The sequence below is a fragment of the Mollisia scopiformis genome (genome assembly GCF_001500285.1).
Source record: "Mollisia scopiformis unplaced genomic scaffold LY89scaffold_1, whole genome shotgun sequence".
NCBI classification, from domain to species: domain Eukaryota; kingdom Fungi; phylum Ascomycota; class Leotiomycetes; order Helotiales; family Mollisiaceae; genus Mollisia; species Mollisia scopiformis.
In genome coordinates, this window is record NW_017263581.1 from 1,306,870 (window position 1) to 1,334,821 (window position 27,952).

At 46.2% G+C, this 27,952-nt stretch overlaps 10 protein-coding genes across 10 annotated transcripts; 6 read left to right on the forward strand and 4 right to left on the reverse strand.

The window, feature by feature from the left end:
* Window positions 1-1,133: 1,133 nt before the first annotated feature.
* LY89DRAFT_604616 (putative mannosyl-oligosaccharide alpha-1,2-mannosidase) lies at window positions 1,134-3,008 on the reverse strand. The gene is made up of 4 exons (XM_018210366.1): window positions 2,420-3,008; window positions 2,147-2,367; window positions 1,399-2,090; window positions 1,134-1,348 (listed from the first exon to the last, which is right to left on the reverse strand). The coding sequence occupies exons 1-4, from the start codon at window positions 2,799-2,801 to the stop codon at window positions 1,297-1,299; spliced, it is 1,347 nt and encodes a 448-aa protein (XP_018078516.1). The 5' UTR covers window positions 2,802-3,008; the 3' UTR covers window positions 1,134-1,296.
* A 955-nt stretch (window positions 3,009-3,963) lies between these two features.
* On the forward strand, window positions 3,964-5,070 carry LY89DRAFT_727197 (uncharacterized protein; the record flags this gene model as incomplete). The annotated part of the gene is made up of 2 exons (XM_018219126.1): window positions 3,964-4,261; window positions 4,316-5,070. The coding sequence occupies 2 exons, from the start codon at window positions 3,964-3,966 to the stop codon at window positions 5,068-5,070; spliced, it is 1,053 nt and encodes a 350-aa protein (XP_018078517.1).
* Window positions 5,071-6,617: 1,547 nt separating this feature from the next.
* On the forward strand, window positions 6,618-8,047 carry LY89DRAFT_679377 (uncharacterized protein). The gene has a single exon (XM_018213857.1). It carries the CDS (start codon window positions 6,997-6,999, stop codon window positions 7,699-7,701), a length of 705 nt encoding a protein of 234 aa, XP_018078518.1. The 5' UTR covers window positions 6,618-6,996; the 3' UTR covers window positions 7,702-8,047.
* Window positions 8,048-8,192: 145 nt separating this feature from the next.
* LY89DRAFT_727199 (uncharacterized protein) lies at window positions 8,193-8,645 on the forward strand (the record flags this gene model as incomplete). The annotated part of the gene is made up of 1 exon (XM_018219127.1): window positions 8,193-8,645. One exon carries the CDS (start codon window positions 8,193-8,195, stop codon window positions 8,643-8,645), a length of 453 nt encoding a protein of 150 aa, XP_018078519.1.
* Window positions 8,646-10,167: 1,522 nt separating this feature from the next.
* On the forward strand, window positions 10,168-10,869 carry LY89DRAFT_662922 (uncharacterized protein; the record flags this gene model as incomplete). Its single annotated transcript, XM_018212672.1, has 1 exon — window positions 10,168-10,869. One exon carries the CDS (start codon window positions 10,168-10,170, stop codon window positions 10,867-10,869), a length of 702 nt encoding a protein of 233 aa, XP_018078520.1.
* Window positions 10,870-13,802: 2,933 nt separating this feature from the next.
* LY89DRAFT_572399 (uncharacterized protein) lies at window positions 13,803-14,727 on the forward strand (the record flags this gene model as incomplete). Its single annotated transcript, XM_018208639.1, has 2 exons — window positions 13,803-14,208; window positions 14,291-14,727. 2 exons carry the CDS (start codon window positions 13,803-13,805, stop codon window positions 14,725-14,727), a joined length of 843 nt encoding a protein of 280 aa, XP_018078521.1.
* Window positions 14,728-15,412: 685 nt separating this feature from the next.
* LY89DRAFT_572047 (uncharacterized protein) lies at window positions 15,413-16,498 on the forward strand (the record flags this gene model as incomplete). Its single annotated transcript, XM_018208623.1, has 3 exons — window positions 15,413-15,698; window positions 15,753-15,992; window positions 16,041-16,498. Coding segments are annotated over 3 exons (984 nt in total), but the record flags the coding sequence as incomplete, so codon positions are not given.
* Window positions 16,499-16,829: 331 nt separating this feature from the next.
* On the reverse strand, window positions 16,830-18,554 carry LY89DRAFT_634093 (1-aminocyclopropane-1-carboxylate deaminase). The gene is made up of 3 exons (XM_018211376.1): window positions 18,200-18,554; window positions 17,972-18,010; window positions 16,830-17,824 (listed from the first exon to the last, which is right to left on the reverse strand). The coding sequence occupies exons 1-3, from the start codon at window positions 18,378-18,380 to the stop codon at window positions 16,998-17,000; spliced, it is 1,047 nt and encodes a 348-aa protein (XP_018078523.1). The 5' UTR covers window positions 18,381-18,554; the 3' UTR covers window positions 16,830-16,997.
* A 644-nt stretch (window positions 18,555-19,198) lies between these two features.
* Window positions 19,199-20,644, reverse strand: LY89DRAFT_662926 (uncharacterized protein; the record flags this gene model as incomplete). Its single annotated transcript, XM_018212673.1, has 2 exons — window positions 19,199-19,904; window positions 20,013-20,644. The coding sequence occupies 2 exons, from the start codon at window positions 20,642-20,644 to the stop codon at window positions 19,199-19,201; spliced, it is 1,338 nt and encodes a 445-aa protein (XP_018078524.1).
* A 2,350-nt stretch (window positions 20,645-22,994) lies between these two features.
* On the reverse strand, window positions 22,995-27,589 carry LY89DRAFT_634098 (uncharacterized protein). The gene is made up of 8 exons (XM_018211377.1): window positions 27,359-27,589; window positions 27,219-27,307; window positions 27,042-27,169; window positions 26,812-26,995; window positions 26,623-26,762; window positions 25,917-26,576; window positions 24,759-25,868; window positions 22,995-24,692 (listed from the first exon to the last, which is right to left on the reverse strand). The coding sequence occupies exons 1-8, from the start codon at window positions 27,407-27,409 to the stop codon at window positions 23,236-23,238; spliced, it is 3,819 nt and encodes a 1,272-aa protein (XP_018078525.1). The 5' UTR covers window positions 27,410-27,589; the 3' UTR covers window positions 22,995-23,235.
* Window positions 27,590-27,952: the final 363 nt, after the last annotated feature.

Sequence of the window (27,952 nt, forward strand, 5' to 3'; positions counted from 1 at the left end):
TAGGAATGCTATCTCCAACAACAGCGGACTTATAGTGATATGGGCGACCGATGGATCTTGTTCTCGATGGTTCGATTGCGACACTTGAAATCGAAGTTTGGTCCGATCTATGAGATGGAATTTCTAAAAGCATGGAGACTGTTGACTTCCGATCAAGCTGCAAACGGAAAAAGCAAAGCGGGCGCTAGCGGCCTCTAAGTCTTTATAGAAAGTGCGGAATGGCGCGATATTTTTCGTCGTACTTTCCTTTCTAGATAGCACAACGAAGGACACCGGATTCTGCCACCGCTTCCCAACTATCAACAAATTTGTGATCTTGACAGAGAAAGTCACAAAGCCCCTCACCGGCGTTCATATGCTTGATGTAAGTTTAAGTTTGCTTATGAAAAAGTTCGCTTTACGAAACCACTCGAGGCAATTTTTGACATTTTGATGAGAGTACATCTTTATTGCAGAACCTTGGCAAGGAATGAGTATTCAGAGTAAAGCCAATGACTAGATGATATCGAAGAAGCTCTGATTTCATATTCTTACAAGAAGCAGCTCTTCTTTTCAATGATCATGTGGATATTGACAGTTATTCAAAACTAACTAAAGTTATGCTTCAACTGTATGAACTATGCACACTCTAAAGAATTTGGAGGAGACGAAAAGAGAGATATTGGAGGCGCAAGGGAAATGAATGAGATCTTAAGCAATCTCATCAATACTTTAGCTCAATTCCTTGTTCAATGCTGCGTTTGTGGATACTATATTGAAATGTAGCTAAGTTTGGTGTAGGATAACCTCCATCGAAAATTTCTAGCCTAGGATCTGAAATAAAGCCTCGATAGTCCGATATAACACTATACTCGCGAATTGTCACGAATATGATGAGAAAGCCTCAAAGAAGTAATTAAAAGAATTGTTTTAAGTGTTGATTAGTTCAAGGTCTCTGTAAATGTCAAAGAAGATGTGATAGCGGGGTCACGGCTCGCTAAAATCAGGGGTTTCGCTTCTCCCATCTCATACAAAACATCGCAGCCACAGAAATATTCACGAACACTTGATTGCATGCTTTCGCTGAAGAATATTGTGATCATGCGCTTGTGCACTCATATGCTGTTCGACGGGCTCTTTCAAGGACCTGTACTCCGTCTCTATGCCGGCACCCTATTCCACATCTACTCTAATTGTCGCACCCTCCATTCCTCTGCGAATTCTCCTGCGTCCGACGATTATCTTCCAGCACTCCTCCGGAATATCGACAAGCTTTTCTCACAATCTAAAAAATACGTATCATCATAATTATAAGGGTCATAACTCTATTGAACTATCTCTCTGTCGAAATGGATGCGCCTCGGTATTTCTAGATGGTGTCAGCACTCCGTAGCAACAGATGGGACGGGTAACACTCACAGTACAAAATCATCCAAACTAATGACATCAGGTTCACTGAACAACAGAAAGAAATATTTCAACGTTTCAGCCAACCAAAAACTCTCCATGGAGTCTTCTTGTGGTGGCACTGGATTCGTGACATCCTGGAGCCGTGAATTTGCAATAGCCGTCCTAGTATGCTTTACAATAACCTTAAACATCTTCCAGCCCCTTTCTTGCCAGATTGGATCTCCAGTAATGCGATACATAACAAACACAGACTCAATAGCCTCAGGATGTAACTGGTAGCTAGAATCAACCACTCTGGTGAATCCATGTTGGTGGCCAAGTTCAACGGCATTCTCATCAGTCCATTCACAAGGACTTTGGCACGCCTCAACGGAGAATATCTCAGGCATGATCCCACTTGCTGTGTTTTGATAGGACCACACACAGCCGTTGGTCAATCGAATTGCCATTGCGAGTTCTTCTGGAGAGTTATTGATCCGAGCTCCTAGCCCTACCATGCCGCCTGCATAGCAGCCAAGGTGCTGAACGTCTGGATTTAGAGAGGGAGGACCTTCAGATCTTGCTTCAAGGGAACCCGTAAATAGAATGTCTTGATTACCAGGGGTCTTGGGCTGAAAAAAGTGGTATTTAGCAGCAGGCCCCAGAGCTGCGCGATACATTCGCAAATACTGATCTGTATTTCCGCCCAAAAGAATGTGCTCCTATTACATATTAGCACGCGAAGGATGACCCCAAGCTTTTGATCAAGGGACAATACCTTTGGTAGATACTCGTATAATGAATCTGAGAATGCCCCCAGAGTGAAAGAAGCACTAGGAAAAGAAGGGCCTTTTGTATCGATTGTGGAAGGCCAAAGACCAGGTATTCTGGTGTGGTTCTGTGCAGCATCAAGATGATTCGTGATCTTGGATATACTGTCAAAGTATTTCCGCTTCCCTGTCAACTGTGCTAGGCGAGTGAACTCGAGCGAGAGTGAGCCTAAAAGATCAGTACTTCTGTTCTTTTGGATTTTCATAACCCGCATTCTCACCTATCTGCGCAATGATAACATTGTTTTCACCCTGCAATATGTCGTCCTGTTTTCCCCACCAAAAATAAGGCACAGGTATACCAGTCGAGGTATTAAACGCACGTAGCAGAAACTCTCCCAACTGATCCGCCTTCTGGAGAATTATCGGGTACTTCGGCCCACTAACGTCATATGCTCCCAGTAAACCACCGAGGAATCTGATGGTCGTCTCAAAAACTGGTACCCGCTCAGCCTTTGGTGTAGAGAAGTCAATCGAATCCAGCGCCTTCAACGCATTGTCGAATTCTTCTTGAAGCCCCATGATATACAGTGTATCCAGTCCATCTACCAACGTTGCGGCCCAGCCAGCAAATGGGTCCTTTTGTCCGCCTGATAATGGCATAACTTCGTCGTGTAGCCAGGCATGTTGTTTGTAACCCTCCCACGCATGAAGAAATGCTTCGCGGACTTGCTGTTGGCGCTCTTCGCGGATTTTCTTGGCTGGGTTGCCTTCTTTCTTGAATGCAGACTGTATCCGAAATGGACTGTGGTGATTGTGTAGATCGTGTTCGTGATGAGGGCGGATTCGTATTGAGGGGAGGGTGGGGAGTAAGATCCACGTTAAAAGTACGACAATGGCGAATGCGATGTAACGATACTGACGAGTGGATAGTGGCAGAATACCGGCCTGTCGAGGAAGAAGTGAGAATCGGTGGACCGTTATGCGAGAAGGCCAATGGGGAAATTTGAATAACATGGAAGCGGGCTTGTTGATCATTGTCTTTCTACCCCATAAGGAGATATACGCAGAGAAAAGAGGATGAGATGCTCTTTGATGCCAAAAAATGTCAAAATGATGTGTATTTGCTAAATGTTCGACGTCGAAGTACTCTGGAAGTTGTCTGAGTGGGACACGGGCGCAATGTTGGATTTGCTTGCCAACATCGCAATCATTGGTCGATCGTCCGGTTCTTAATGCATTCGGGATTTTTGTTTCGACATCCCAGGGGCGGCGCGTAGACAGCGTCTTTAAGGTTACCACTCCACCGGTACCCAATGGACGGAGTTGGTTCCCTTTTGGGGGTTGGCAGCTTTAAATCCTAGCACATTTTCAGGCGTCCATTTCGTGACATACAGCTGCGATTTCAATAATGAAGAGATTGAGACACTAAGCTATTAATTCCTTGATGGTGAAGTTTTCGAGAAACCGGAGTCAAATTCAAAGTAATAATCATAAATATGCGGATACTGATGTGTTGGGGGCCAGAATCCAACCGCTGTCATGGCGCTGTGCCGCCGTTTAGGGCTGACAGGGTACTTTCGAAAGCCGTGATAGGGCATTTTGTTCTGGGGTCCACTTATAGACCTTCTCATCTTGGCCGAAATCAAATGTTATGTCCAACAGTCCAACAGTCTAACAGTTTTGAATTTGGAAGCGTCGAACCTGTACCCTCAGTCTGAACCTGGAGGAGGTACCTAAGTCTCATCAAGAAGCTGTCACCGTCTATCTTTCACTTTTCCATATTCCCCGAACTGTCTTTTTCTTCACACCCCCAAACCCACAGATGCACGAAGTTGTCATGTTTGGCCAAGGACTTGTCATACCTTCGCTTCTGTTCTTAATCCAGCTTACTACGCTGAGTCTTGCCGCGCAGACTTGTTACTTTCCAAACGGTGCTGTAGCAATACACGATGTACCATGCAACGATACCTCTGTGTCCATCTGTTGTCAAACGGTTTCTACGTGTTTGAATGATGGACTATGCTTCAACCCTCTGGGAAGCGCTGTTGGTGGGTTTATACGTGGATCTTGTACAGATAAATCGTTCACATCTTCGCTCTGTCCATTATTCTGCAATACAGGTGAGTCTGTTCACAAATCTATCTGTCACTAATCACTAGAGCTAAAACTTATAGATGATAACGTTGCGGGTATAATCAACACAATCTCTGATGCCGGAGTACTGAGCTGTGGTAACTCTCATTTCTGTTGCGAAAGCGCCAGCCTTTCAGAGTGCAACTGCCAAACCGGGAACGGAACGTTCACACTTGCTGGGAATATACTTCCCTTCACAAGTATTCCTTCGAGCATTCCACAATCTTCTATCTCCACGTCGCCCCTTTTGTCTTCGAGCTCATCAGCAACTTCGATTTCCACAACCACTTCGAGCTCTTCGACAAATTTGAACTATGGAAGCCCCTCAGCTTCCGCTCCTGCCACAACCTCGCAAGTACCCAACCTAAGTTCGTCGGCCAACCCAACTACCATATCACCGCTTGCTGGCACAAATTCGTCTGCTAGTCCCTCAGCCACATCAATACAGGTGTCCAGCAGTAGCCAAGAGGTTATAATAGGACTCGAGGTTGGTATACCTGTTGGCGCTGCTGTATTTGGGGCCATAAGAGCCTTTGGGGCCTGGCTGTCCCGACGCCACCGAAGAACCTCCAAGGATTCCAGTACTATGTTACCCTCCACATCTGACGATCTGCCATACAGTAGACAGATGCTTGACAGCACGCAAATCAGCGGGATGTCAACAAAACCTGGCTCCAAGCCGGAGTGGACACCAAACTACACACAAGTCAAGGAATTGCCAACAGTACCAGATCCAAATGGTTCAAATCAGCGCGCGACGGAACCACCGGGAACACCACGGTATGAATTGTATTGATGATTTGAGTCTGAGAAGGAGTCTACATGGGATGAGGAACGGAGATGAAATGTGGGGTTACTGATTATGACTTCTCTAAAGATAACCGAAATGCTGACGTCTGAAGGGACAGGCGCTATGATGATGATCTGGGTTCGGAGTCTTTGGGATGGAAAAGGTGGAGTTTTCCATAATGTAATGTGTATGATGATATTATGGGCATCGGTGTCTTGACCTGCCAGTTGTCTAACAGAATCTTACACAGCTCCTGCTCTTTTCTCTCATTGAACTTCTGGGGCTGTATATCGATAGTGTTGATGTTTATAGCCATGCTCGATGTCGCTATCAAACGCCGATGCTTCAAAATCTCAACCTCAATATGCCTGTTTACTTGTTTTAAGGACTTTTGCATTAATGTCAAGAAATTTGTGAGTTTAGACCTTTTGCTGTTTGAGGAAGGATATAGGCCCAAAGGGTTGAATGTTGAGTTTTGAGAGTTGAAGTAGATAACTTTGCGGATGCATCGGCACATGGTATCCTCAATTGGCATCCGGATTCCAAGCTTGAATATTTTATCTCGATATTGTTCTTGGGAACCTAATGCAAGTCACAGCGTTTAATACTGGCTTTTGAACACCTGCTGTCTAGATAAGCTGAATAGCTGGCCCGCAACCTTAACTTTAGGTCCGCATCGCAACAATCACTAATTAAAACAAGTCCAGAGCTATATCACTTGAAAGCCCAGCTGCTCAATTAACTTTCAATGCCAAGCTTAAATTTGAAATTAATCGGCTGCATAGTTATTCAAGTCGTAGTGAGAGGTTTTGAGGAGTCGGGCCATACGCAGCGGGGTATTTAGCGAGCCATTTAGACGGTACCTGCAGTGTACAGGGCATGCGGCTCTGCAGGGGCTCTGCGGGTGGCGTACACCCTAAAAGTTTAACGACCTTTACCAACTTCCAATCCGAGCGGCCCTCCGCTCGAATCGCGCCATTGACATATATGACGACTTTAATTTATTCATCGAGCTCATTAGCTACTCAGATATGCTTCAAATGAAGGTTACCTAAAGTCTTTTGAACTGATAGTGACTTTGATACGGGTCTTTAAAGTGGGTGGACTTCTCTCCTGAATTGCTCGCTAAAGACAGAGTGGAGTATTGAGCATATAGCATCAAGACTTCTCACTCAAGATTAGATAATGTATTAAGAAACCATTCAATCGAAAAGAGAACTGAAGAGACATAGTCGGTAGATAGCCTTTTAAATGGTGCGGCCACAATGGCATCTGAAATAACAGCACTGCATAAGCCTGAAGCGAGGGCTTACATGTGGGTTGCACCAGGTGATATACACGAGACTTGTCGGGCTCTCTTTCTCGGTATTGTGACCGATGAAAATGGACATTTTATGACCATATTTAAGGTTTATGTTCAAATGCATAAACAGAAATGTATTACGTAAATGGGACTGTTCAATCAATCGGACCGAAATTCGCTACTGGCATGATCCTAATAAGCCTGTTCAAGCTATGACATGGCAGCAATCCCTCCCCTCCCAATATTGATACGAGCGGACACATTTTGCATCTATTTCAATCAATACGAAAAAGAATACGCCGAAACCTTTACGTTTGGAACTGTCTTCTCTATCCTGGAGGCTTCTGTTTGGAAGTATTGCGACTGTGACAGCATCGACTTTGGTCAAATACGAGTTGGGATGCCCGCATCGATACGAGCTTATGTGCTACTCGTTTATCCGGGCTGTGCGACTCGTGACGATGGGATGACGATTAATGACGATCATATATCACATGATGCTACACACAGAACTATATAAGAAGATGGACAAACAAAAGTTATTGAAACAATTGGCACGTTCACATCTCCCACAGCAAATCAATTCAAAAGTCCATCACAGCAATCTTTACAGACGTTTCAATTACAACATGCATTCCACAATCACCTTTCCTGCCCTGGCTCTTGCTCTCTCAAGCAATGTCTTCGCTGCACCTCTCCTCCAAGTCCGCCAAAATACCCTCACCACTGCTGATACTGTCCAATTCGTTGCAAAAACTATAGGCTCAAATCCTAATGCAACCACCTTCCCAGATATCAACAACTGGCTCTTTCAGCCTGTACACTCCGGTGCTGGCACGAACCTAGCGACTCTAGTCGACCCAAGTACAGCCTCCTTCAACCTATCAGCACCCGGTTATTTCCAGAACGGGACAGACGCCCCTCATTCTACCGGTGGATACATGGTCGCTGGTTTCATCGATAGCACGGCACCATACTCTCTTGTTCTTGACGTAGCACATGAGGCCAATTCCTCCAACCCTGGAGCAGAACTTGGCTATGTGGAAATGAATATCGGTCTCGGAACCGATGGCCTGAATGTGCCTGACGGTCAACTCATCACAAGCGAATACGTCACTGATACATTTTACGCATGTCCAAACGTTCCCGTAGAGGGCGGGTCTGTTATTGCGATCGAGGTCATCGACAGATATGCAACACCACCGGAGGGTTGTTGGAGCATTGAGCTCTATGCTCAATGTGCGGGCCCTATTACGGACTCAGATAGAGTTGCTTTCCCCGCGTTTGTACAAAGCAGCTGTTATGCGAATGCTACTTCAGCTGTTGTGCAGTGATCGGTGGTCGAAAAGTCGGATCGGATCTCATTAGTAAAGGAAAAAAGACAAGTCAATGTAATTGATAATTTGAATACTTTATAGCTATGAAAGTGAATGAACAGACAAGTGCGGATTGAAAGTTAGCTTTTCACCTCCCAAGCAGATAGGAATATTCAATAAATTAAAACGAAGAGCAAGGAGAAAGGGAAATGGATACACGTAGCCCTTTCTCTTGCGCAATCAAAAGTGGCGAGGTCAATTCCCAAGTAAATGAAAGATATGAGGAGTTTAAGATTCCTAGGTGTACCTCACAGAACCACAGCTACTATTATCTTTCATTCATCTTTATACATTTCAAAGGTCAAAGCTAATTCGAAAGGGACATTCTATTGCTTGCAATCTTTGTGTGATCGAGGTAGAAATTTCTTGGTGAGAGCCACATATAAATGTAGGCTTGGAACTCGATTTACTTCCGCAATTCAATTCGAAGATTGCTGTTATCTGTTCCGATGGCTGCAGCTGTTTTCTTTGGGCCTGTCCCGCCACCTTCTCGGCTCCCAGATCCTCCGTGGTTTACTCGCCAATGTCGTCCCCATCACGATGCTACAGACACCACTCTTCTAAGATGCCTCCTCATGAATCATCTGCAAGAGAATCCTCAGTCGACGATCGCCCATAACATTTTCAATGTTCAGTCTCGAGATGAGCACTTGATCTACGAGCACAGAATTTATGCAGGCGCTACCCCAATCCAAGAAGCTATATTGCTTTCGAATCGGCTCGAGTCTCTACACCACATAGGCATCCGCAATCATGTGAACAAGAACAGCAATGTCGAGGGCCAGAAGGCAAGATTTTTCACCGTGTCAACTGCTTTGCATGCTGTTATAATACGCAAGGGCAGTGCATCACTTTGGCTAGTGATGATCCCTATAGCGGTGAACGGTTTGCCGTTGAGTTAAAGATGCACTGGACACCATCGAAACATAGAAGATCTATTAGAGAATGGGACTGGATGGATTTCAATGGGATGGTGAGATTGCTGAAATGGATAAGCGTTCGAACCTTTGACGAAAAGGGGCTCTGTAGAAGCGATGCTGAGGCCAGGATCTGGCATGCGAGGCTTGGTCCTATTTGGAGGGAGTATGAATCTGGTATGGACGTGAACGATATTTGATAGCTTTCGATCAGAAGGTTGAACATGAATTCCAAGCTATTCTGAACATCAGGTACATGATGAAATTACCTACAGTGCCTACCTGATAAGTTGTGATAGCCCCGCACTCCATCCGTATCTTAAACATCAACGTAGTAAAAGCCTAAGAATATATTGTCTAATAAGCTGCTTTAGAAATATTAAGTGCACAGTATATTACTTGAAGTGAAAGCTACTTCCTGAATTTCAGCTACCTCCTTAAGTGCTGTTCGAAACAGAGGTTTTCACGCTCTATGAATCTTCTCCTATTATTTCTAGCTCAGGCATGTTCAAGCATGTTCCAAAGCCAGTGAGGGTATATCATAACGACGTAGCCTCAAACCCCTAGCGTCATTTCTCTCGTTTAACGCACTTCAGACCAAACCCCCACAGCCTTGTATAGATTTAAATAAGCAAAAGTCTTCCAATTAAGTTCGGAAAACCCAAGGTTATCTAATATACTGTTAGCTCAGTTGACAGATTTCCAGATGAACTTATAGCTTCTTTAAAACTAGCACTGGCTGCTAGTTTGGAAGAGCCGTCGATTCGTCGACGGCTCTGAGTTTTGATTTTTTGATCCACTGAATATTTTTTTCTACCCAACAAAAGCCCTCGCTCGCTAAACAAAGTGCGAGGTCGTAGTCATGGTTGGGGAAGAATCCTCGAAACTCGCTCGATTCCAGGACACCCCTTGAAGTTTAGCGAGCCTCACCACAGCTCCCTGATCATTTCCCCAACACGCATACAAGGCAAGACAACTGATTTGTAATTCTTTTCTGTCCATGGATGGAAGTCTCTATAATTTGTTGAACATGGTTTAGATCGGAAGGTTCAAGAAGCCAAATTACAGTAGTGCGAAATTTCGAAGGTTCTTGCATGTATGTACCTGCAAAACTCCCCTCCCTTTCCTCTCAATCTGGAATGAATTTATTTCATTTCTGCATTTATTGATGCTTTGTAAGCACGGAAAATGAAGTGAAAGCAAAAAGCTTGATTTGATCATCAGTGTCAAGAAAGACACATCGACAAACAAGCGGCCTTGCTTTGGTCGCATGCTGCATGAGCAGAGACTGAGCTACCTAGAACCTCAAGACTTTTAGCAATTCATTGATCAATCAATCATCATAGTATCATTATTCTAACAAACCTGCCTTTGAGTGCCATTGAAAGATGCATAGGCTTTGTTACCTTCATACCTTCAACCATACACTTGAGACTGTATTTAAAAACTGCAAAGTTCCATCCTAGTCAGTGCTATCTCTTGCTATCTCTTTCCCGAGATCCTCATCATGCCATCAGGGACCATCAGTCCACTTAGGCCAAGCTCACCAACAAGTATCAATGAGCAACGTACTCTGCGCTCTGGAGCGCCAGTGGTCGACCGAGTTGCATGCCTGCTCTTGAATTTCTTGCAGGACGATCCTGAGCCGACAGAGCCCGCGCTAGCCAGGGGTGTGTTCCAAGCCGATCAGAGACCGGAGACGGTACTTCTGCATCACTTGATTCCTTCAAGTTCACGTCTCATGGCTCGCTATCTGCTATCTTCGATCCCACGCTTGCACGATATCGAGATCTCCATTACCGTATCAAAGTTTGTCTCGGCGATAACTCCGAATTTGACAACCTACAGGATGTGTGCTCGAGCCCGATGTCGAGATGCGCTGTGCAGAGGACTAGCAATTCAGGATGGTGCAGGCGATGTCCAAGGTCGACTCCACGAGAGACGAGTAGGCGGCTACTCCAGTGAGCTTGTGGGTGTCCAAGTAACCATAGAGCCGTCACTTGAAACGTCTGGGTATACAAAAGACATGGATGACTTGAGCTGGTCAAAGATCCTACGTTTATTGAGGAGGACTGGGAAGAGGAACTTCAATAGTCATGGCGAGGGAAGAACTGATGCCGAAGCATACGAGTGGGACGAAATCTTGGAAAGACTTGAGCCGTTGATTGAGCGTTTCGATCTTGTGATTGTACTTGATGAAGACACCTAAATTTGGTGTTCCCAAGTAGATGTATTGGAGTTACATTCCCTTTGAGGATTACTGTAGCTGAAAACGGCACAATTGCCTACCATAGTCCATACATTTCAATTGCTTGCTATTACCAAAGTCATTTGGCACCGCTGCACATCCGTCTCCCAGTATTCTGCTATTGCTTTCTGTTTCCCAAGAAACATCTGCAATTGCAAACCTGACCTGAACGCGAGCTACGCATGTGACGCGGATATAGTGAAGGTCTCTTGTCACTAGACGGAGATATATCGAATTAAGAGAAGTCATCAATATGCAGTATTGCAAATAAGGTGAAGTGATGGGCTTGTCATTTGGCCAAAATCAGTGCCACTCAATCACCTCGATCAGGTGACATCAGGAATTTGAAGTAAACTGGCCTTTCTTTGGCACTTGAGCAACTTCGAAAAGACCAGGAGGTACACGCAGAATGGCGACAACAACACAACAAAATGATCCGTACGAGCTGAATTTTCCTCGCTATTTCTTGTTTCGTCTGTTGAATGGGAACCTAATGTGAAGCTAGGTGTTGGCTAGATGAAATGCCATCAGTGCAATCTGAAAGTCAATGCACTACATAAGACTGAAACGATTCAGCTTGCTTCTTGAATTCTTTCAAGTCTCTAGATGTTTTTATCTGTTTCATACGAAATTTTGCAGCGAGAGATGTTTGAGATTTGGGGTGACGATCTGAAGTCAAAAGCTGCCCCACTTTTCCAATGTAGGCTGACCAAGCCGAAAGCTCTCTAGTCTCGGCGCCTCAGGCTGCCAGGCAATTTTTTTTGACTCTAATCGATGTCTTTGCAAAAACACAACCTACTTCGAAGTTGTGAACCTATTCAGCATGTAAAGCTTCAGCAACAGATCATTGCATGCCTGCATCACATCGCTAGGCTACTGGACTTCAGATTCAAGTCCATTTCTCCTCGCCAACAATCTGTTTCAGCCTCACCTTCCACTCCGAGTGCACTGCAACATGTTACCCTACGGTCGAGATATATATCAACGATTTTACGAGCTGTGTACCACGATCAAATCTTGTTCGATGCTGGTGTGAATAAGGTGCGATACGGAAAATTCAAAATCACTATACATCCCTAGGGTTCTCCGACGATTGTCTGAAGTCAGCATAAGCCTTCCGACCCAAGGTATCGGATTTTCCGGTCGGCACTTGAATCTACGGATGCAAGAAAATCTACGAGGATGAGTGCCTTGTGGCTTCCAGCACTTTTGTTTCGTGCTATCTTGGTTGTGGTGGATTTTCTCCTGCATTCAGCTATTCTTTGACTTTTGTGCTAGCTTCCTTTTCAGGACAATACCTCGGAGCATCTGTCAAACATCCTAGGATGGCACTGGTCACAATTCCTCTTCGGCCACTTTCGTTCACCACGAAGACTGCCGTTGAAGCAGAAAATTTCTCAAGCATGGACTTCATGGTAAGGATCATAATAAGGTGACATCTGTTGAACAAGATGTGGGAAAGAGCAACTTCCTCCTTGAGAGATTTGTATCATCTCAAATTTTTCGCAGACTGCCGATCAGGACGTAGGCTGTGACCACAAAGTAAGCAGTGGAGGAAAGAATAATTGAACATGGATATTGACGTTATAATAGGCACCACCAAAAGCTCCAGGGCTTCGTTCGCTCTTACAAAAATCCCATGTCATGGGAAACCGTTGCGGCCGGGACCTTCCGCAACAGGCTAAATACCTCACTCTACACGCATGCACCTAAATGGCCACCTTCCTCTTCTTGAGCCATGTCATCATACTACATTGGTCACTGAGAGGAAATCCACAGTCGAAATTTCGTGGAGGCGAGACCAAAACTTTGTGTGACATGCCATTCTTGATGCCGGTGCTGCAGGTCTGAACCGGCACTCACTGCCTAAGTTCTGGCTTCATTCTCTACCTTCGGGAAATCCCCAGGAGCTGGCTCGATTGATTGACAATATGTGTAGTTATAAATGGCCTGGGAGCCGCAGAAAGGTATTCTCTTCGACTGAAAAGAATCGCCAGGCCCCAACTCCACGTTTTACTTCAAGTTTGTCGTTTGTCATTGAGCAAGACTAAGGAGAATTTCGTGGATCGGACGGAGCAGCCACAACCTGATGCTAAGTGGCTCATCTCAGCAGGGTGCACGATCGCTGTTCAAAGGACCACCTTGTTGCATCCTTTGATATCGGGCAAGGTAGTCCTTCGAACTTGATAAGCTTGGCGCATCCTTGAATATTGGTACCTGCTGGGCGTACGCTAGACTCTTGGCAGACTGCACAACCGTTTGTAAATCTGCGTCTCATCCCCCGATTCGAGCTTCTTATCTCTAGTTTTTGGGGGGGGTCGAGAGGGGATGAGTTGATCTATCCACATTCGAGCTGCCTCTTAAGACTTCTATTACAATTCAGAGGCTACTTTCATGTCTCAGTCTTGCTAAGCTATCATGTAACGTATCAGACGTCTAGCAGACGCAGAACTGGTGTTGATGTCCGTTGACGTGTGACAGCTGAAGGGCGCGTGGCGTAGCTTGAACTGACGACAGCATCATACCTTGGTTAGCCTTACAGCTTAGACTTCAGACGAGTTCTTTCGTAAGAGGCAACGATCCCAAACCCAAATGTTCCACTCATGCTTTCCTCTCGACGTGCATCCTCTTTCCTCTTTTGACTTTTGCTTGAAATAACCTCACAAGTTCGTGTTGTAGCATCAGAGAAAGATGCTGTTGCATTGCACATGTTCAGCTTCTGATGGAAGGCGCAGATGTCTTTCATCTAAAAACTCTTATATATACATGTCTGTTGGCCTCACCGACTCTCACAAATTCCTTCAGCAGCTTCTTAAGCAGTCCTTTCAATTCAAACTCCATTTGCACATTGCATCACTGCACAATACCTGTCCACAATGGCAGTCGTCCTTAGCATGTCGCTTCTTGCTTTGAGTACCATCAAGTTTGCTGCTGCCTGGTATCAACCTGCCGTAGGAACTTCCTGGCAATGCGTCCTCGACCCAGATGTCGGATCTCTTAATTTGCCTGTGGAGATCTATGATATTGACCTGTTCACCAATGCCGAGTCGGTCATCAACCAATTGCATAGCAGCGGGAAGCAAGTCATCTGCTACTTTTCTGCCGGAACCCTCGAGCCCGATCGCCCCGACACGGACGAGATTAAAGCGGATCCAGCAGATATTGGAGCAAGTTTGGCGGATGAAGGTTGGCCTGATGAGTCGTGGCTCAATATCCGTAGTGACCGGATTGTGGATATCATGAAGAGACGGATTGATACTGCTGTCAGCAAGGGATGCGATGGAGTTGATCCTGACAATGGTATGCATGTTTCATGCTCTTCAACTTCTCATATACCCATTGTCCTTATGTTGTTGTTCATTTATACTAACTCTAAGAATAGTCGACGGCTACGACAATGGTGGCGGTGGCTTCACGCCACCTCTAAGCTCTTCCGATTCAGTCACTTACCTACGAAACCTCACGAACTACGCACACTCAGTTTCCACATCTAAACATCACTCCTCCCGGCGTTCTCAACGCCTCAGGGAACGCTCGACAGGTATCGGTATTGGACTCAAGAATGCGGGAGCCATAGTCCAAGATGTTGTCGGTTTCCTCGACTGGGTGGTGAATGAACAATGCGTTGAGTATGATGAGTGCTCCACTTTCCAACCATTTATTCAGAACGGCAAGCCAGTCTTTCATATCGAGTACAAAGATCAGAGCGAGAATGTCACGAAGGATTGCTTTGGTCCGGATACTAACGGATTTTCGACCATCATCAAGCCGGATGAGGATGATTTGCCTGCTGCTGTTACCTTCTGCCCAAGTTCTTAGGCAGCCGAGGAGGCTAGGAGTTGGGATGGTTCGAGTGATAATTGTGTCTGCCGGTTTAAATATGCTTGTTGAGCAGAGGATTTACTAGCTAGCGTGTTAGCAGGTTGGTGCAGAGGGAATTGTGTGGTAGCTTTCATATTGGTTTTCTCCTCTTGTCCTTTCCTCCTGGACTGTTACATTCGCTGTACAGAATCTACATTTGCATTTTTAATGAGAAAGCTTCACACGATGAAGCACAGAAACACGTTCACGATTGTTCGGACCCGAATTTGAACATTAGCTAGGCCCCACTTCCCGAGTCAAGCTAAACTTTAAAATCTCTCCGATTGAACCAATGGGAGACTAGCGCCCGCTGGTTAGCGCGAAATGGACTGGAAGCTGCTCAGGAAATTGTATCCTCTTCGAATTGCCTTAGATGTCAACTTCCACATTCGTTTCTTCTAACACTCAATCTATTCCTTCAAAGCAATTCAACACTATCTTTCTCGACGTACCTCTCGAACGGCAAATCTTCCACAAACACCAGTCAAGTCAAAGTAAACAGGATGCATGCGCATGGCTTAGGAGCTGTTCTGGCGGCATTTCTGATTTACAGATGCGCATCAGCCAGTCCCGTTACACCCAGAGGTAGTAAGTGCCCAGCCTTCTGAATGCTTTATCGCGTAGAACTTTCTAATTGTTCTTTTCAGTAACTGATCCCGCCTTGAAGCCTTGGGTGTCAGTCGGTGCGGACGGCACCCTTGTTGCGACTATCACTCCTGCCCTTACATCGATCAATGGTGCCGCCACGACGATCAATGCAGCACCTGCATCTCTGACAGAGACAACAACCACAAGCCAAAGTGATTCGAAGCCTACAGATGCTTCGAATTCAGGTGGCGGAGCTTATTACCCTTGTACCAGTCTCGTAGAAGGCTACATCTGTTCGCCGGCGAATGAATCTACTGTATATGTCGGGACAACATATTATGGTGTGTTGGAGGTGCTTGGCAGAAACGTGTTATCAAAGTGCTAATTCGAAACAGTGACCTGGAATTCTGATTTTATTGGTCACCAAGATAAGAAGAATGCTTCCGTATACGTGATGGCAGACTATGTCAATACTACAGGTGGTCCAATTGCTTTTCAATCTCCACCCACGTCCGTCAGTACTGGCTTTTATGCTTTGACGATACAGAAAGAATGGCTCCAAGACCGGTCGTCCAACAATATTACTCTGCACATCAACCTACTTGATCCAGAACCCGACGGCCAGCGTGTCCAAGGTAGATTAATCCTTCCGCTCGACAAAATTCCAGAGCTGAGAAGTGCAGGTCCAACTCTGGTGGTGACGAATGCGCCAGGTCAATACTATCGACAACCGTCTACCGAATCACCAACAGGACAATCGCTCTATATTGCTCTTCCTATCGCTTTCGGTTTCGTCCTCCTCTGTGTCTGCGGCGGATACTTTCTTAACAAGAAACACCGTCAGATCGGGATTGGAAATGTGATGGGTCGTCGAAGTGGTTACGGTGTTGGCAAGTCTCGAGGCCAACGTTTGGGACTTGGCAAGCGAGAAAAGGGTGGCGTTCAATTACGGGACCAAGTGCCAGGTTCTGATGGTCGATACCACGACGCATCTATAGGAGAAGAGCAACGCGGCCGACAAGGGGGGAGCGTTCACACAAGAGCAGATTCGGATCTGGGAAGCTTGGTGGGATCACCTACTCCGCCGAGAACGAATTATTTCAGGGACGAGATGAGGCGACAGGAGCGACAGGGATACTGATTCGCTGTTCCCTTGAATTTGAGGCGCTGGCTAGTCTCTGTATATTTTGGGCAGGATCCCAAGGGTTAGACGGGGAAAAGAAGTGCACATCACTTGGTCTCGTTTTACGTACCCCAAAGCTTGCTCACTCTCTAAAGGCACTGTATTTAGAAATCCAGGCTTAGCAACATACTTCATTATCAAATGTACAACCTTGAGAAGGCTTTCCAGAACATCTGCGGAGAATCATTCGACGTGACAGCAAGAACTCAATAGTTGAAAGTATGAAGAATCAGACACGATACAGCAAAATCCGAATTCAAGGTCGGAGTAAATTCGAGGCATTCAAACTGTCCGATTTGCCACATCTCCTTGGTTTAATGTTCGACTTGAGTTGGTCGATTCACAGGAAGAACCTTAGACCGGCAAATTTTACCGAAGATCAAGTAATGGGAACTGTAGCTGAACACAGGATATACAAGCATCTTTACCTCAACTAAGTATTTTCCCATCTCACCTCTCACATAACATCAGGATATGCACTCAAAGCAGGTACTCCGCCTGTATGAACAAATAACACATTCTCACTCCCACTCAACTCTCCCTTCTTCGCCTTCCCAATCATTCCAGTGACCGCTTTCCCAGTATAAACTGGATCTACCAATATTCCTTCCAAACTCGCTAGCATCTTGACCGCTTCTTTCGTTTTTTTATCTACGAAGCCGTAAGAACCGCCGTTATAATTGTCGTCCAGTATCACATCTTTTTCCGTGATAGAAGTAGAAGGATTTGGAAGCCCGATCAATACACCAGTATGCCTCGCAATATTCAGGATTTGGCTCCTCGTAAAGTCAACAGGTCGCGCCGTGATCTCAATCCCTATTATCTTCCTCTCTTTCTGCTCTCCATCTTGAGCCCAGGAAGAGAGTAACTTGAATCCTGCAATCATCCCAGCAATGGTACTCCCGCTCCCAACAGGCAAAATAATAGTGTCAAAAAACACACCCATTTCATTCTCTTGGGCAGCGACTTCGAATGCGAAACGTGCGTAGCCGAGACCACCTAGTGGGTGGAGGGAAGCTCCAGCAGGGATCCAGTAGGGAGTTTCGCCCGCAGAGGTTAGGGAGGCGAGGGTGGCGGAGACGTCAGAGTCGTAGGGAGAGTGAGTGGCTGAGAGGAGATGCGTTATTTGGATATTGCCTAGGGTGTGGTATTCGGGAGAGACGGGGGAGACACGGTCTTCGGGTAGGAGGTGGGCTTTGAAGCCGTATTTGGCGGCTACGGCTGCTACTTGGCGCATGTGGTTTGATTGGAGACCGCCGGTGGTGACGAGAGTTGTTGCTCCATCTTATAGAGAGGTTAGTATATAACTTTTGACAGTTTTCAGGGCAGAGGAGCTCATCTGAGGAGAGTTAAGCAACTCCTGTGGATGATCTCGAAGATTTCCGGCTGCGTCTGATGGATAGGTATATAGAAAGGCAGAATTTGACATACTCTTTAGGGCGTCGGAGAGGACATATTCAAGTTTTCGGACTAAGGCAAGTTAGTATCTTAGCCTACAGGAATGAAGTATTGGAAACCCATCCGCACATCGCGCGAATCGCGCCAGTTGCGCTGAATGCGCTGAATGCGCTGATCATACATGTTTTCACAAAGTAAACACAACATTAAGGCAAAAATGAAGAGTATCAAACTTGGAAACGGAAGGAAAGTGCTAGGTACTTTTATTGCCTCCAAATGCAAGACCAGAGTTGCTATCTTCTCGTTTTATCCAGTATTTGGTTTGGGAGGGCGCTGAAGTAAAAGCTGAGGTAACGCGGTGGAGGGGTTCGATTGGAGAAGGGTGGGCATAAAGTAGAGGCTCTCTCGGAATGTCAGAGAATGGGGAGGGAAGCGTGAACATCTTGAGTTGTGATGTGGTGATGGGTCTGAGTGAGGATTCTTGAACAGTGGGGTATAGGAGGGGCAAGGCACGTGAATTGTATGGAAAGATGAAACTTATCCAGCAAGCCTAAGGGCATAAGAACCCAGAAGTTGTGACTAAGAGGACAATAAATCCTATTCTCCAAAACCCATGAGAATCTTGGATAGAATACTGACTTTCTTGTCGAGTTGATATGCATGTGATTGTGCTGCTGAGTCAGCACTACTGTTTCGAATATCACGGTTCGGAATGTGCTACAAGCCATCCTGTCATTCAAATTGCTTCTTCGCCCGTCTTTCTACCCGCGCCCGTCTTGCTACCCTGGCTGGTCTTTCTAGCCTCGCGCTCAGAGTTGGGCGACAATACGGGTACATTTAGTACATTTAAATGAGAGGGCCACAATTTAAATAAAAACATCCTACCATAAAACCTCACGAGTACAATACAAAAACTCGTGAATAATTAAATCATTCAAATAATAGCATACTAAATAGTATATCTTCACTTATACTCTATTTGTAGCTTATTTATGCGCTAATTTTAATAAGTACTAGCTTTTAGCTGGCTTTGGCTAACTTTTGTTTTGGAAATTAATTATTCTAAACAAAAAGTTTGATTAACTCTTGGTACAAGCTATGTATCACATACATAAATATTTAAATACTATTCGAATAACCATCTATTCTAGTCTATACGTGAACACATCATTTACACGAGTATTTATTCATTAAATCTACACGAGTCGAATATTTATTCGGACCTATCATGGTTCTCATTCGAATCATTTCTGCCTAAGTCTACTCGCCATTCTCAACCTTATTGGATCGAGCACGAACCACATCGACCATGGAGAACTTGACGCTCCTGATATCCTCCACGCTCCAGTTGTTCTTCAGAAATGCTTTCCTGAATTCAAATTCCGCGTCTTGCAGGGCTATCTTCAATGACTTTCCCTCTTTGCGGGCTACTGCACCTTGCATCCTGTCCCATCTCTTCACAGAGTCAATGTACTCAATAGGAGGCAACTGTACCCCGTAAAAGATGTAATCAAGGAGAAAGTCGTAAGCCATCCTCGTGTCGTACTCCTTCGCTCGTAGAACAGTATAAATCAAGCACTTCTTCACATCTGGCAAGAAAGTCTTGATGAGTTCGACCGTTTGGACAGTTGAGTCTCTCGAAAGGGTCCTCTCCTTAAGTGCGACTGCTGGTCGATAGGGAGCAGGTGTGAGATGCTGGAGCAGAAGCTCTTGCGTGCCATCGGCGATATCATGTGACATGCATCGATCATTTGCTACCAAAGAGATGCTCTTCAACGATTGGTGTTGACTCAGGAAATGATGCCAGACATAGTAGCTTTGTTTGTAATCGATTGCAACGTGCTGAATCGGTACATCTTTGGCTTTGAGTTCTGTCATAAAGGTAGTGGAGAGCTGGTCGAGTTTGAGGTTTGGCATTTCGATGTCACTGAAGGAGAGGTAGATGGTATCGAGGCTGAAGTTCACACTGCAGGACGTTAGTACTAGAGCTTCTCTTGAAGAAGCTGCTCTGACGAGCCAAAACAGCGAGTTCAATGGCTAACGGGACGAATGGGATAAAAAATCAGTTGCTTACTATGCTCCGAATGGAGTGACTACACCCGTGTATGGACCTTCCTTGTTGATCTTTGGGTCGTACCTGTCCGGGAGGCCGTCGGGTGACTCACTACCTGATTTACAGTTCTGCAAGACCATGGCTGAGAACACCCTTTGCGCTACACTGCGAGACTGGCTACAGATGTGTAGGACTGTGGGTACTTCGGCGTTGGTATAGAAGCCTTTCTCCTCGTTCCACAACACTTCAATGATTCGAGGATCATCGATGGTCATCAACTCGAATATCATTTGGGTCAGTTCAGGAGCCAGTTTCGCAAAGCCCTTAAGGCTGTCGGCCACTTCCTGAGCGTTGAGGGACGTATGGGGGTGGGCGTCGTTCGCGGGTGTAGGAACTGCTGCAGCATCGCGCTGCACACAGTCCGGCTTCGAGACTTCAGCCATGGTTGTATCTTTGTTCACAGGTTGGAGGTTGTAAGGGACAGGAATGTGGTCCATTCCGAAGATCGAAGTCTGTTGTCTTAAGGTTGTGGATGGGAGGATGGTGAGAGTTGATAGAACCTCCCCCAAATAATTTTCTGAAAGTGGGCTTAGCGCCTCCCTCCAACCCACTACACCCTCAGAACCCTTATTGTCTGAATATACCATTGACATTGATGCTCCAATCGCTTTACGGGCTCTAAAATCTCCTGCTACTCAACAATATCTTACAAGTCTGCGCCTGTTACTGTTGTCTCCTCCGGCCTACTGCACTGTTTTTTTAATTTAATGTGAAAGCTATTTGTTTAGCATGTTAGATAGGCAACTTTAGAGTCATAGCTTCATTGCTCCTCGAGTACTACTTCGATTCTAAGAGAGAGTGTCTAATTGCACCTTACGCGTCAAAAGCACAGTGGCCATCACTTAAGCATCCTGGCTGAATTACTTGGATTACCAAGCCCATTCGACTCCCAACAAAGAGCAAGACATGAAACCTCAAGTATATACTTAGATTAAGCAAAACAAAGCGCCTAACAACGAAGTTGCTTTCTCGCAAGAAAGTTGATCTTTTCACGTGATACGCTCATAATTACTCCTTCTTTCAGTCTCCTCTAAGATATCAGTCTTTATCTATACCTTTAATCAATAAATGACACTGGTTGCATCTCTTTCTCCATTGTTTGTTTAGAGAATTCGTTTGAGGTGATTTCGGGAACTCGGCCGCGTCCGCTTGTTAGATAGGGGGGCGATAAGCTATTGTTTACAACGGAACAAGCGGCCGCTTGTTTATGTGCCGTTGTGCAAAACTTATCAGGTAGACTTCAATCTTTGTTCTCCATATTCGAATTGAGTGTTTGCTGGTATATCATTCCATTGTCCTTTTGCGCTGCAGTTCGTATCTTTCAGACGCATTTACAAAATCTTGATCTTATGTACTCCGTACATCGAGATCTTCTAGTTCTGGAGGAAGGAATAGAATCTACGTAAATTCTTGGCTAGTTTCTGATCAATTCTCATTCATCCGTTCAACGTTTATACTGACCAGAAATCAATCAGATTCCTCCAATTTAACTCCCAATGGCGATACTCAACAACCATCACCATGGTGAGACACATGATGAGCAGGCGGGATAGACACATCTCGAGTTCGTGAGGAAGGAGGAGGCGAAGAATCAAGTAGGAAAGAGTGATCTACAAGTCAAGTCAAGTCAAGTCATGCTGCCTAAGTAATTCATAGAACCGTTTGTTATGTTTAACACTTTACAAAGGGAGGATAAGGGCGATTCCCAGAAGTTGCTCCAGGAACACCGAATGATACAACCCTCTGAGTCCCAATCAAAACCTTCCAAAGAGCCCCTCAAGATGCCTGCTTCGGGAGATAAGAATAGACAGTCCACCGAAAGTCGTCCCCTGATAAACACTGCCTATTCCTACTGTTTATCCATATCTCAGAAGTACGCCCATGTGCTGCTCCTTAAACACGATTCAGGAACAGAATATGGGTTACCATAATGTCCAGACTTATTTTCGGGTACACCCGGGTACACCTAGAGCTTGAGTCGGGTTTACCTGTACCCGTTAAAAATTCAACGAGTAAATACCTAGGAACTTTAAGAGCTTTCGGGTAAAAGTGTCTCTTTCTGAAAGCCAATAGAAATTCACAAATTTTAAGTAAGGAATAGGGAGCATTTTCACTAAGACACAATATTTGTATAAGTAGTATAAGGGTGGTATAAAAGCAACACAAAACTTAGTGCAAAAAACTCGGGTACACCCAAAAATGTACCCTTACCTGTATATTCTTCTTATGAGTGTACCCGTCAGCTTTGTGACTGGGTAAACCCGGATTTGGGCGTACCCGGCTATAGCTCTGATGATGTTTAGGTCATAACGAAAAAACTGATGGAATCTGCATATATCTAAAGTAGCATCTTGAATGCCCTTTTTCTTTTTTCTCTGGTGTATAAATATCCCTTAATCACATGCTATCAGATGCTTTCGATAAGTAGGAAGTGCGAGAAAACATTAAATTAGAAATGAAAGTGAAGTCAAAGCAAAACCAATCATATTGCGACAAGACCTTTTGTTGCAAGTCGCAAGTAAGCTAGTAATTGATACTAAAACTGATCTGAAAAGTTTAGCTTGCTTGTAAGGCTTGAATCCAGCCTTACAAGCAATTAAGCCAATCACACTGCGACAAGACCTTTTGTTGCACATCGCAAGTAAGCTAGTCATTAATTCTTTAACCTCTCAAACCTTGACTATTTATTTTGAGCTATTGACCCTCAAATCCAACCTCGCCTGTTTACCTTCAAATTAAGCTACAAGCCAATCGTGTTCTAGGGAAAAGATTTGTTGCATGTCGCAAGTAAGCTAGTCGTTCCTTCCTAAAGCTTGGGTACTATGAGAAGGTGACTTTCAAGTCAATTAAGCATGCAAGCACTTGGTTCTGAATTAAGGCTCAAGGGATGAGCATGGCTAATAATCATCTTGCTTTAATTTTATTACATCTCGCAATGTACATCAGCTATACATTGGCCAGAACAATCAAGCCAAGGAAAGTTAATTTCACCAGGGAGCTCAGCTTCGATCCCAGTTCTCACCACGCTCACGTCAAACATCAAAACACACATGATCAGACAAAGAATCATTAAACACTAAACACTAAACGCTATAGATATATGAACATATCTCATCCCTGTATACTCATATCCTCATCTCTTTATACTCATTACCCCCCTTCCCCCATCCATCCATCTATCTATCTAAACACCCGGCAAGCTTCCCTCAAAAGGCGGCAAATCGGGCCAATTGCCTAACCCGGCCGGATCCCCTCCAATCCGCACAAATTGCCCCACGGCAGGTGTCGGCCCGTCGAGGATGAACATCATGAACCAGCCTGGTGGTGATGTATGCGCGTCCGGGGGCGCGGTTACCACACAGGTGTTGCCAGCGCAGGTGAATGCAGGGAAGATGGTGCGTTGACCCATTGCGTTGCCGTGGGTTGAGACGACTGAGCCGAGCAGGGTGACAGCTGTGGCGGTTCCGGAGGTCACAGTGAAGGTTATTTCTTCGCCGTAGGCCCAGTCCGTGGATGAGAGGTCGAATGTGGGACGGGGCAAGCCGGAGAGGAGGTACGGGGGTGTGAAGACTTCGACGCGGTATTCCTCTGGGAAGGCACCTGCTGGGGAGTCGTAGTCTCCGGTAGGGTCCGAGCCTGAGACGAGGACTCGGCCGTCTAGGAGGACGGTGGCTTCGGAGTGGTAGAGGCGGGCGACGGAGGTATTAGCCATGATGCTCATGCGTTGATTTACGGGCTTGGTGGGATCGTAGAGGACGGCGTTGTAGTTTGGTGAGCCGGCTAGTCCGAAGCCGGCGTAGCCGTGTTGGGCGCCGTTGAGGATGATGTAGGTTCCGTCGGGGAGACCGGCCATGCAGGGCATGACGCGGCGAGAGGGCATGCGTTCGATGGTCCAGGTTGGTTCTGCGGCTTCGGGTTGGGTGGAGACGCAGTTATCGATGGGGTAGCCGCCTCCGGATGTGGAGCCTCCGCAGATGAGGACGCCGACTGGGTCGGTGTAGGGTGCGTGTTGGGGTAGGATGACCATTGAGCCTTCGAGTTGGTAGGTACGGCCTCCTGTTGGGTCGTTGACTGCGGCTGGCATATTGGGCAGGGTTTTGATAGTCTCGAAGGTAACTTCATTGAGGATACGGGCTTCATTGTAGTAAGCGATAAAGATGCCCGTTTTCATGACGACGATGAAGGGGTAGAGGTTGAACGGAGCAGTCCTGTCCAAGAAGTCAAGATAGACGGTGGTGTTGGAGTAACCATTCGCGGTACCGGCCTGAGGTACACCAGTCGCAGGCAGAATCTCAAGAGTGGGTTGTTCGGCGGCATTCTGACCAATTTCTCCTCCTACAATGAGAATAGAGCCGTTTGCCATGATCATTGCGGATGGATACCAACGAGGGACTTGAAGTTGGAGAACACCAGGGTCTTCGATCCATTCGTTGGTGCCTTTAACACCAGCACTTCCGTCTGGCCAGTAGAGGCGAACACCGAAGTTAGACTCACCAGCCCAACCTCCTACTGTGAGTTGACGTCCTGCCTTATCTGGGAGAGTGAGACCAGCAGAGCAGAAGACATCAGTTTGGAGACCAGTCATAGTTCGCCAGGCAGCAGAGAAGTCGTCGATCTGCGAGAGATCGAGTTCATAAGCTCCTGCAGAAATGTTAGTACACTACTTTCAGAACCGCAGAATGTTCCGGGATAAGCAAAATGACTTACCTGTACCGTTGGGCTCTCCAGTACCGAATTTTTCAACAAAGGTCACCTTGCCGTTGACCGTCTGCGATACAATAAGAGGAACAACCACGCCGCCGATAAGCAACGAGTATTCTCCAGCGTTAGTACCAGTTGGCATACCCCATTCATAGAGACCCGGAGTGGCATTGTAGGAGTAATACGTTAACCTGTTTCCTGCACCACAAAGGTACTGTTCAGTACCAGCGCAAGGAGTATTACACTGTGAAGCATCATAGAATTGAGGAACGGAACTTCGTGTGTAATATTGAGTGTCATCAGGATCGGTGCTTGTTGAAGGCGCGGAAGCAACGTAGATATTCTCAACATCACCACAGAAGCATTGAGATCCGTACTCGAGACCAGCCGCATTGTATCCGAACTCCTGACAACGAGCGAGACACAAGTCGGGATTGTTTAGAGTCGAATTGTCCCAAGCCATGTAAGGGAAGGTTGACAGAATCTCATTGGGATCTTCGTTGGAGGCAATGTTATCTTGGAGACAACCATTGTAAACCCATCCAGTTGGTAGGCCAGTCTGTTGGGCAGCTGGAGCTTGATATGCTTCAGGTTGTCCAATCGAGTAGATGGACATTCTGTTACCAGCTCCGCAATCTTCTAAAGTGTCGCCTGGACAAGCCATGTTACAATCTGATTGGTCTGTCGATAAGACGCCTCCATTGTAAATTGCGTCGCCACAGAAGCATTGAACACCGTATTCCGCGCCTGCTATGGTATAGCCAGCCGCTGCACAAGCTGAGACACAGACTTGAAGAGTGTTTTCTTGATTATCAGCAAGCTGATTTTGCAAGATGCGACCGTCTGTACCATCAATATAGCAGCCATAGTATGCCCAGCCAGTTGGAAATCCAGTGGCAGCAGGATTGGTTGAGACGGAGACAGATGAGCTCCCTGTACTTGTAGCAGACTTGGAAATCACACTGCTGGTGGTGGACGTGATTGTACCATTGAGGACATAAACGGAGAGACGGTTCCCTGCGCCGCAAGTCTCATTGGCATCACCAGCACACGGGAAAGAGCAATCAGTAGCTGGTGCTACAACAGAACCGGTATTGAAGGAATTTCCGCAATAGCCTGCCCGAATTAGTATTAATTAGTAAGGTAAAATGTATGAAAACTCACATTCTCGTCCATATTCTGTGCCCCAGTATGTGTAGCCTGAGCAACTAGCTTCACACATCTCTAGGGTCATTTCATCGGATGCGGATGCGGCACCAGAAAGTGCTCGGATGTTGGTAGCTTCAGTTTGGCAGCCATAGTACACGTAAGGTCCCAATGAAGGTCCGGTCGAGGTGGCGGCTGGAGCTTGGGTGGTTGAGGAGCTTACGATGGCAACCACAGCGGAGCTGGAGCTCTTAAGTGAGCTTGAGGAGCTAGATAGACTCGAGGACGTGGAGACCGCGACCGATGAGGAAGCTGGCTTGGAAGTGCTTGATACTACCAATGAGGAGGATTTGGAGCTTGAGACAGCTGCTGAGGATGACTTGGAAGTGCTAGAGGCTACGGCCGACGACGAAGAAGACAGTACCGACGACGAGGAAGACAGCAGTGAGCTGCTTGTCGTAACGACAACAGAACTGGAGGTTGACTGGACTGAAACTGTCGTAGAAGTGACAGCCGTAGTGTTCCATGCAGGAAGCGTGACTGTCTTATTGAAGTCGTAGACATCCAATTTACTTGCGCCTCCACAGAATTCGGAGAGGTTGCCGTTGCAAAGCATTGAACATCCTGTCAATCCGTCTGGCGCAAGCACGCCTCCATTTGAGATGGAATCGCCGCAGTCTGTTATTGTTAGTCACGTTTCGGGTATTCAATTTGGACGACTCACAGCACTCTCCAGAATATTCGACACCAGCCAGAGGATAACCCATGAGTTGGCATTCTGACAAGCAATTGTCTACTGTGGTATTGGACGAGCCACCGACGACAGTGGCCCCAACAGTAAGCGCTCTGCCAGTTGTTCCTTCACTGTAGACAGTCAGCTACGCAACACGAAAAAAAGCATAGCACAACATACGCGTAGCACCCACTGAAAGTCCAGAGACCAGAACCGGGGTTGGTCTGAGGTCCTGTGGTACCACTCCAATACAAATTCAGTCTGTTTGGACCACCACATGCTTCAGTCGCATTTCCACTGCATGCCATGGAGCAATCGCTCGCAGCAGCAGGCCCAGACCCAGAAGCGAGTGAGTTGCCACAATCTGCAACATGTTAGAAAGACCAATACTCGTCGCATGATATACCTACAGCATTGTGATGCGTATTCTGTGCCCGCGTAGATGTACCCAGCCTTCTCACAGTATGAGATACATGATTCATCTGTCATAGCAGTGTCGCTATCATAGCCACCGGCAGTGAGCGTTCGCCCCACATCTCTATTTCCGGTTAGCACTAATACCCTTGAGGCACAATCAATAGACTTACACGTAACAACCCTGAGAAGTCCATCCTCCAACTGTTGCTGGCACTATTAGTCCACGCTTCCCTACAGTTGCTGCGTTTGTGATGGTGGACTAAAAGCTGATCAATTTCACATCTCCAGGATCGTTGCAAGGAAGACTTACAGACGACAACCACAAGAATGCCGCAGTGGCAGCCTTATGGATGTGAACCATGGTTTCTGGAACTAGTCGACTAGCGAATTAAGATAAAAATTCATTAAGGATTTAAGAGGAGTAATGCATTAAGGCCGTGTATTTCTGAGCGAGTGAACAATGGAAAACGACAGTTGCGACAGCGCTGGCCGTGAACGAGAGGAGGCAGCAAATCCTATATAAACAGACGGCCAGGATATCGACTGAGCAAGAATATGGAGGCTCCATCTTTTGGCTCAGCACTAAGGTCGAGATAGACAGGGGCAACTGTATGCAGGCTGTCGGTTGTAAGCAGCGCTATCTTCGTATTCACAGATGGTGGCCCAGGTCCAAATCTCCACCCAACTCCGAGATCTGATGATGGAGGGGAGGAAAGACCTCTTTGGGAGCCGGGTCCAACCGCATAAGCCAATGCGACCCGCAAACGGCTGGTCGGCTGGAGATATTGGACGGGCTGTGAGATGAACGGGCCGCTGACAGCGCTTTGCTGGATCGATTATGGCAGTGGGGCCGTCCAAGCCCTATGATTATGGTTTGGAGCAGACTGTAGGTTAAGTACGATCG

What these genes read in the sequence shown, in the direction of transcription:
- LY89DRAFT_604616 (XM_018210366.1), bottom strand. Translation starts at nt 2,801, where the DNA reads ATGCCATTATCAGGCGGACAAAAGGACCCATTTGCTGGCTGGGCCGCA. An exon ending in TGTTATCATTGCGCAGATAG is followed by an intron (nt 2,368 to 2,419) that starts GTGAGAATGCGG and finishes CTGATCTTTTAG; the next exon opens with GCTCACTCTCGCTCGAGTTC. An exon ending in TATACGAGTATCTACCAAAG is followed by an intron (nt 2,091 to 2,146) that starts GTATTGTCCCTT and finishes AATATGTAATAG; the next exon opens with GAGCACATTCTTTTGGGCGG.
- LY89DRAFT_679377 (XM_018213857.1), top strand. Translation starts at nt 6,997, where the DNA reads ATGCATTCCACAATCACCTTTCCTGCCCTGGCTCTTGCTCTCTCAAGC.
- LY89DRAFT_634093 (XM_018211376.1), bottom strand. Translation starts at nt 18,380, where the DNA reads ATGTTCACGCTTCCCTCCCCATTCTCTGACATTCCGAGAGAGCCTCTA. An exon ending in TGCATTTGGAGGCAATAAAA is followed by an intron (nt 18,011 to 18,199) that starts GTACCTAGCACT and finishes AACTTGCCTTAG; the next exon opens with TCCGAAAACTTGAATATGTC. An exon ending in CCTCTCCGACGCCCTAAAGA is followed by an intron (nt 17,825 to 17,971) that starts GTATGTCAAATT and finishes CCTCTCTATAAG; the next exon opens with ATGGAGCAACAACTCTCGTC.
- LY89DRAFT_634098 (XM_018211377.1), bottom strand. Translation starts at nt 27,409, where the DNA reads ATGGTTCACATCCATAAGGCTGCCACTGCGGCATTCTTGTGGTTGTCG. An exon ending in AGAATACGCATCACAATGCT is followed by an intron (nt 26,996 to 27,041) that starts GTAGGTATATCA and finishes AACATGTTGCAG; the next exon opens with ATTGTGGCAACTCACTCGCT. An exon ending in CACAGAATATGGACGAGAAT is followed by an intron (nt 25,869 to 25,916) that starts GTGAGTTTTCAT and finishes TAATTCGGGCAG; the next exon opens with GCTATTGCGGAAATTCCTTC.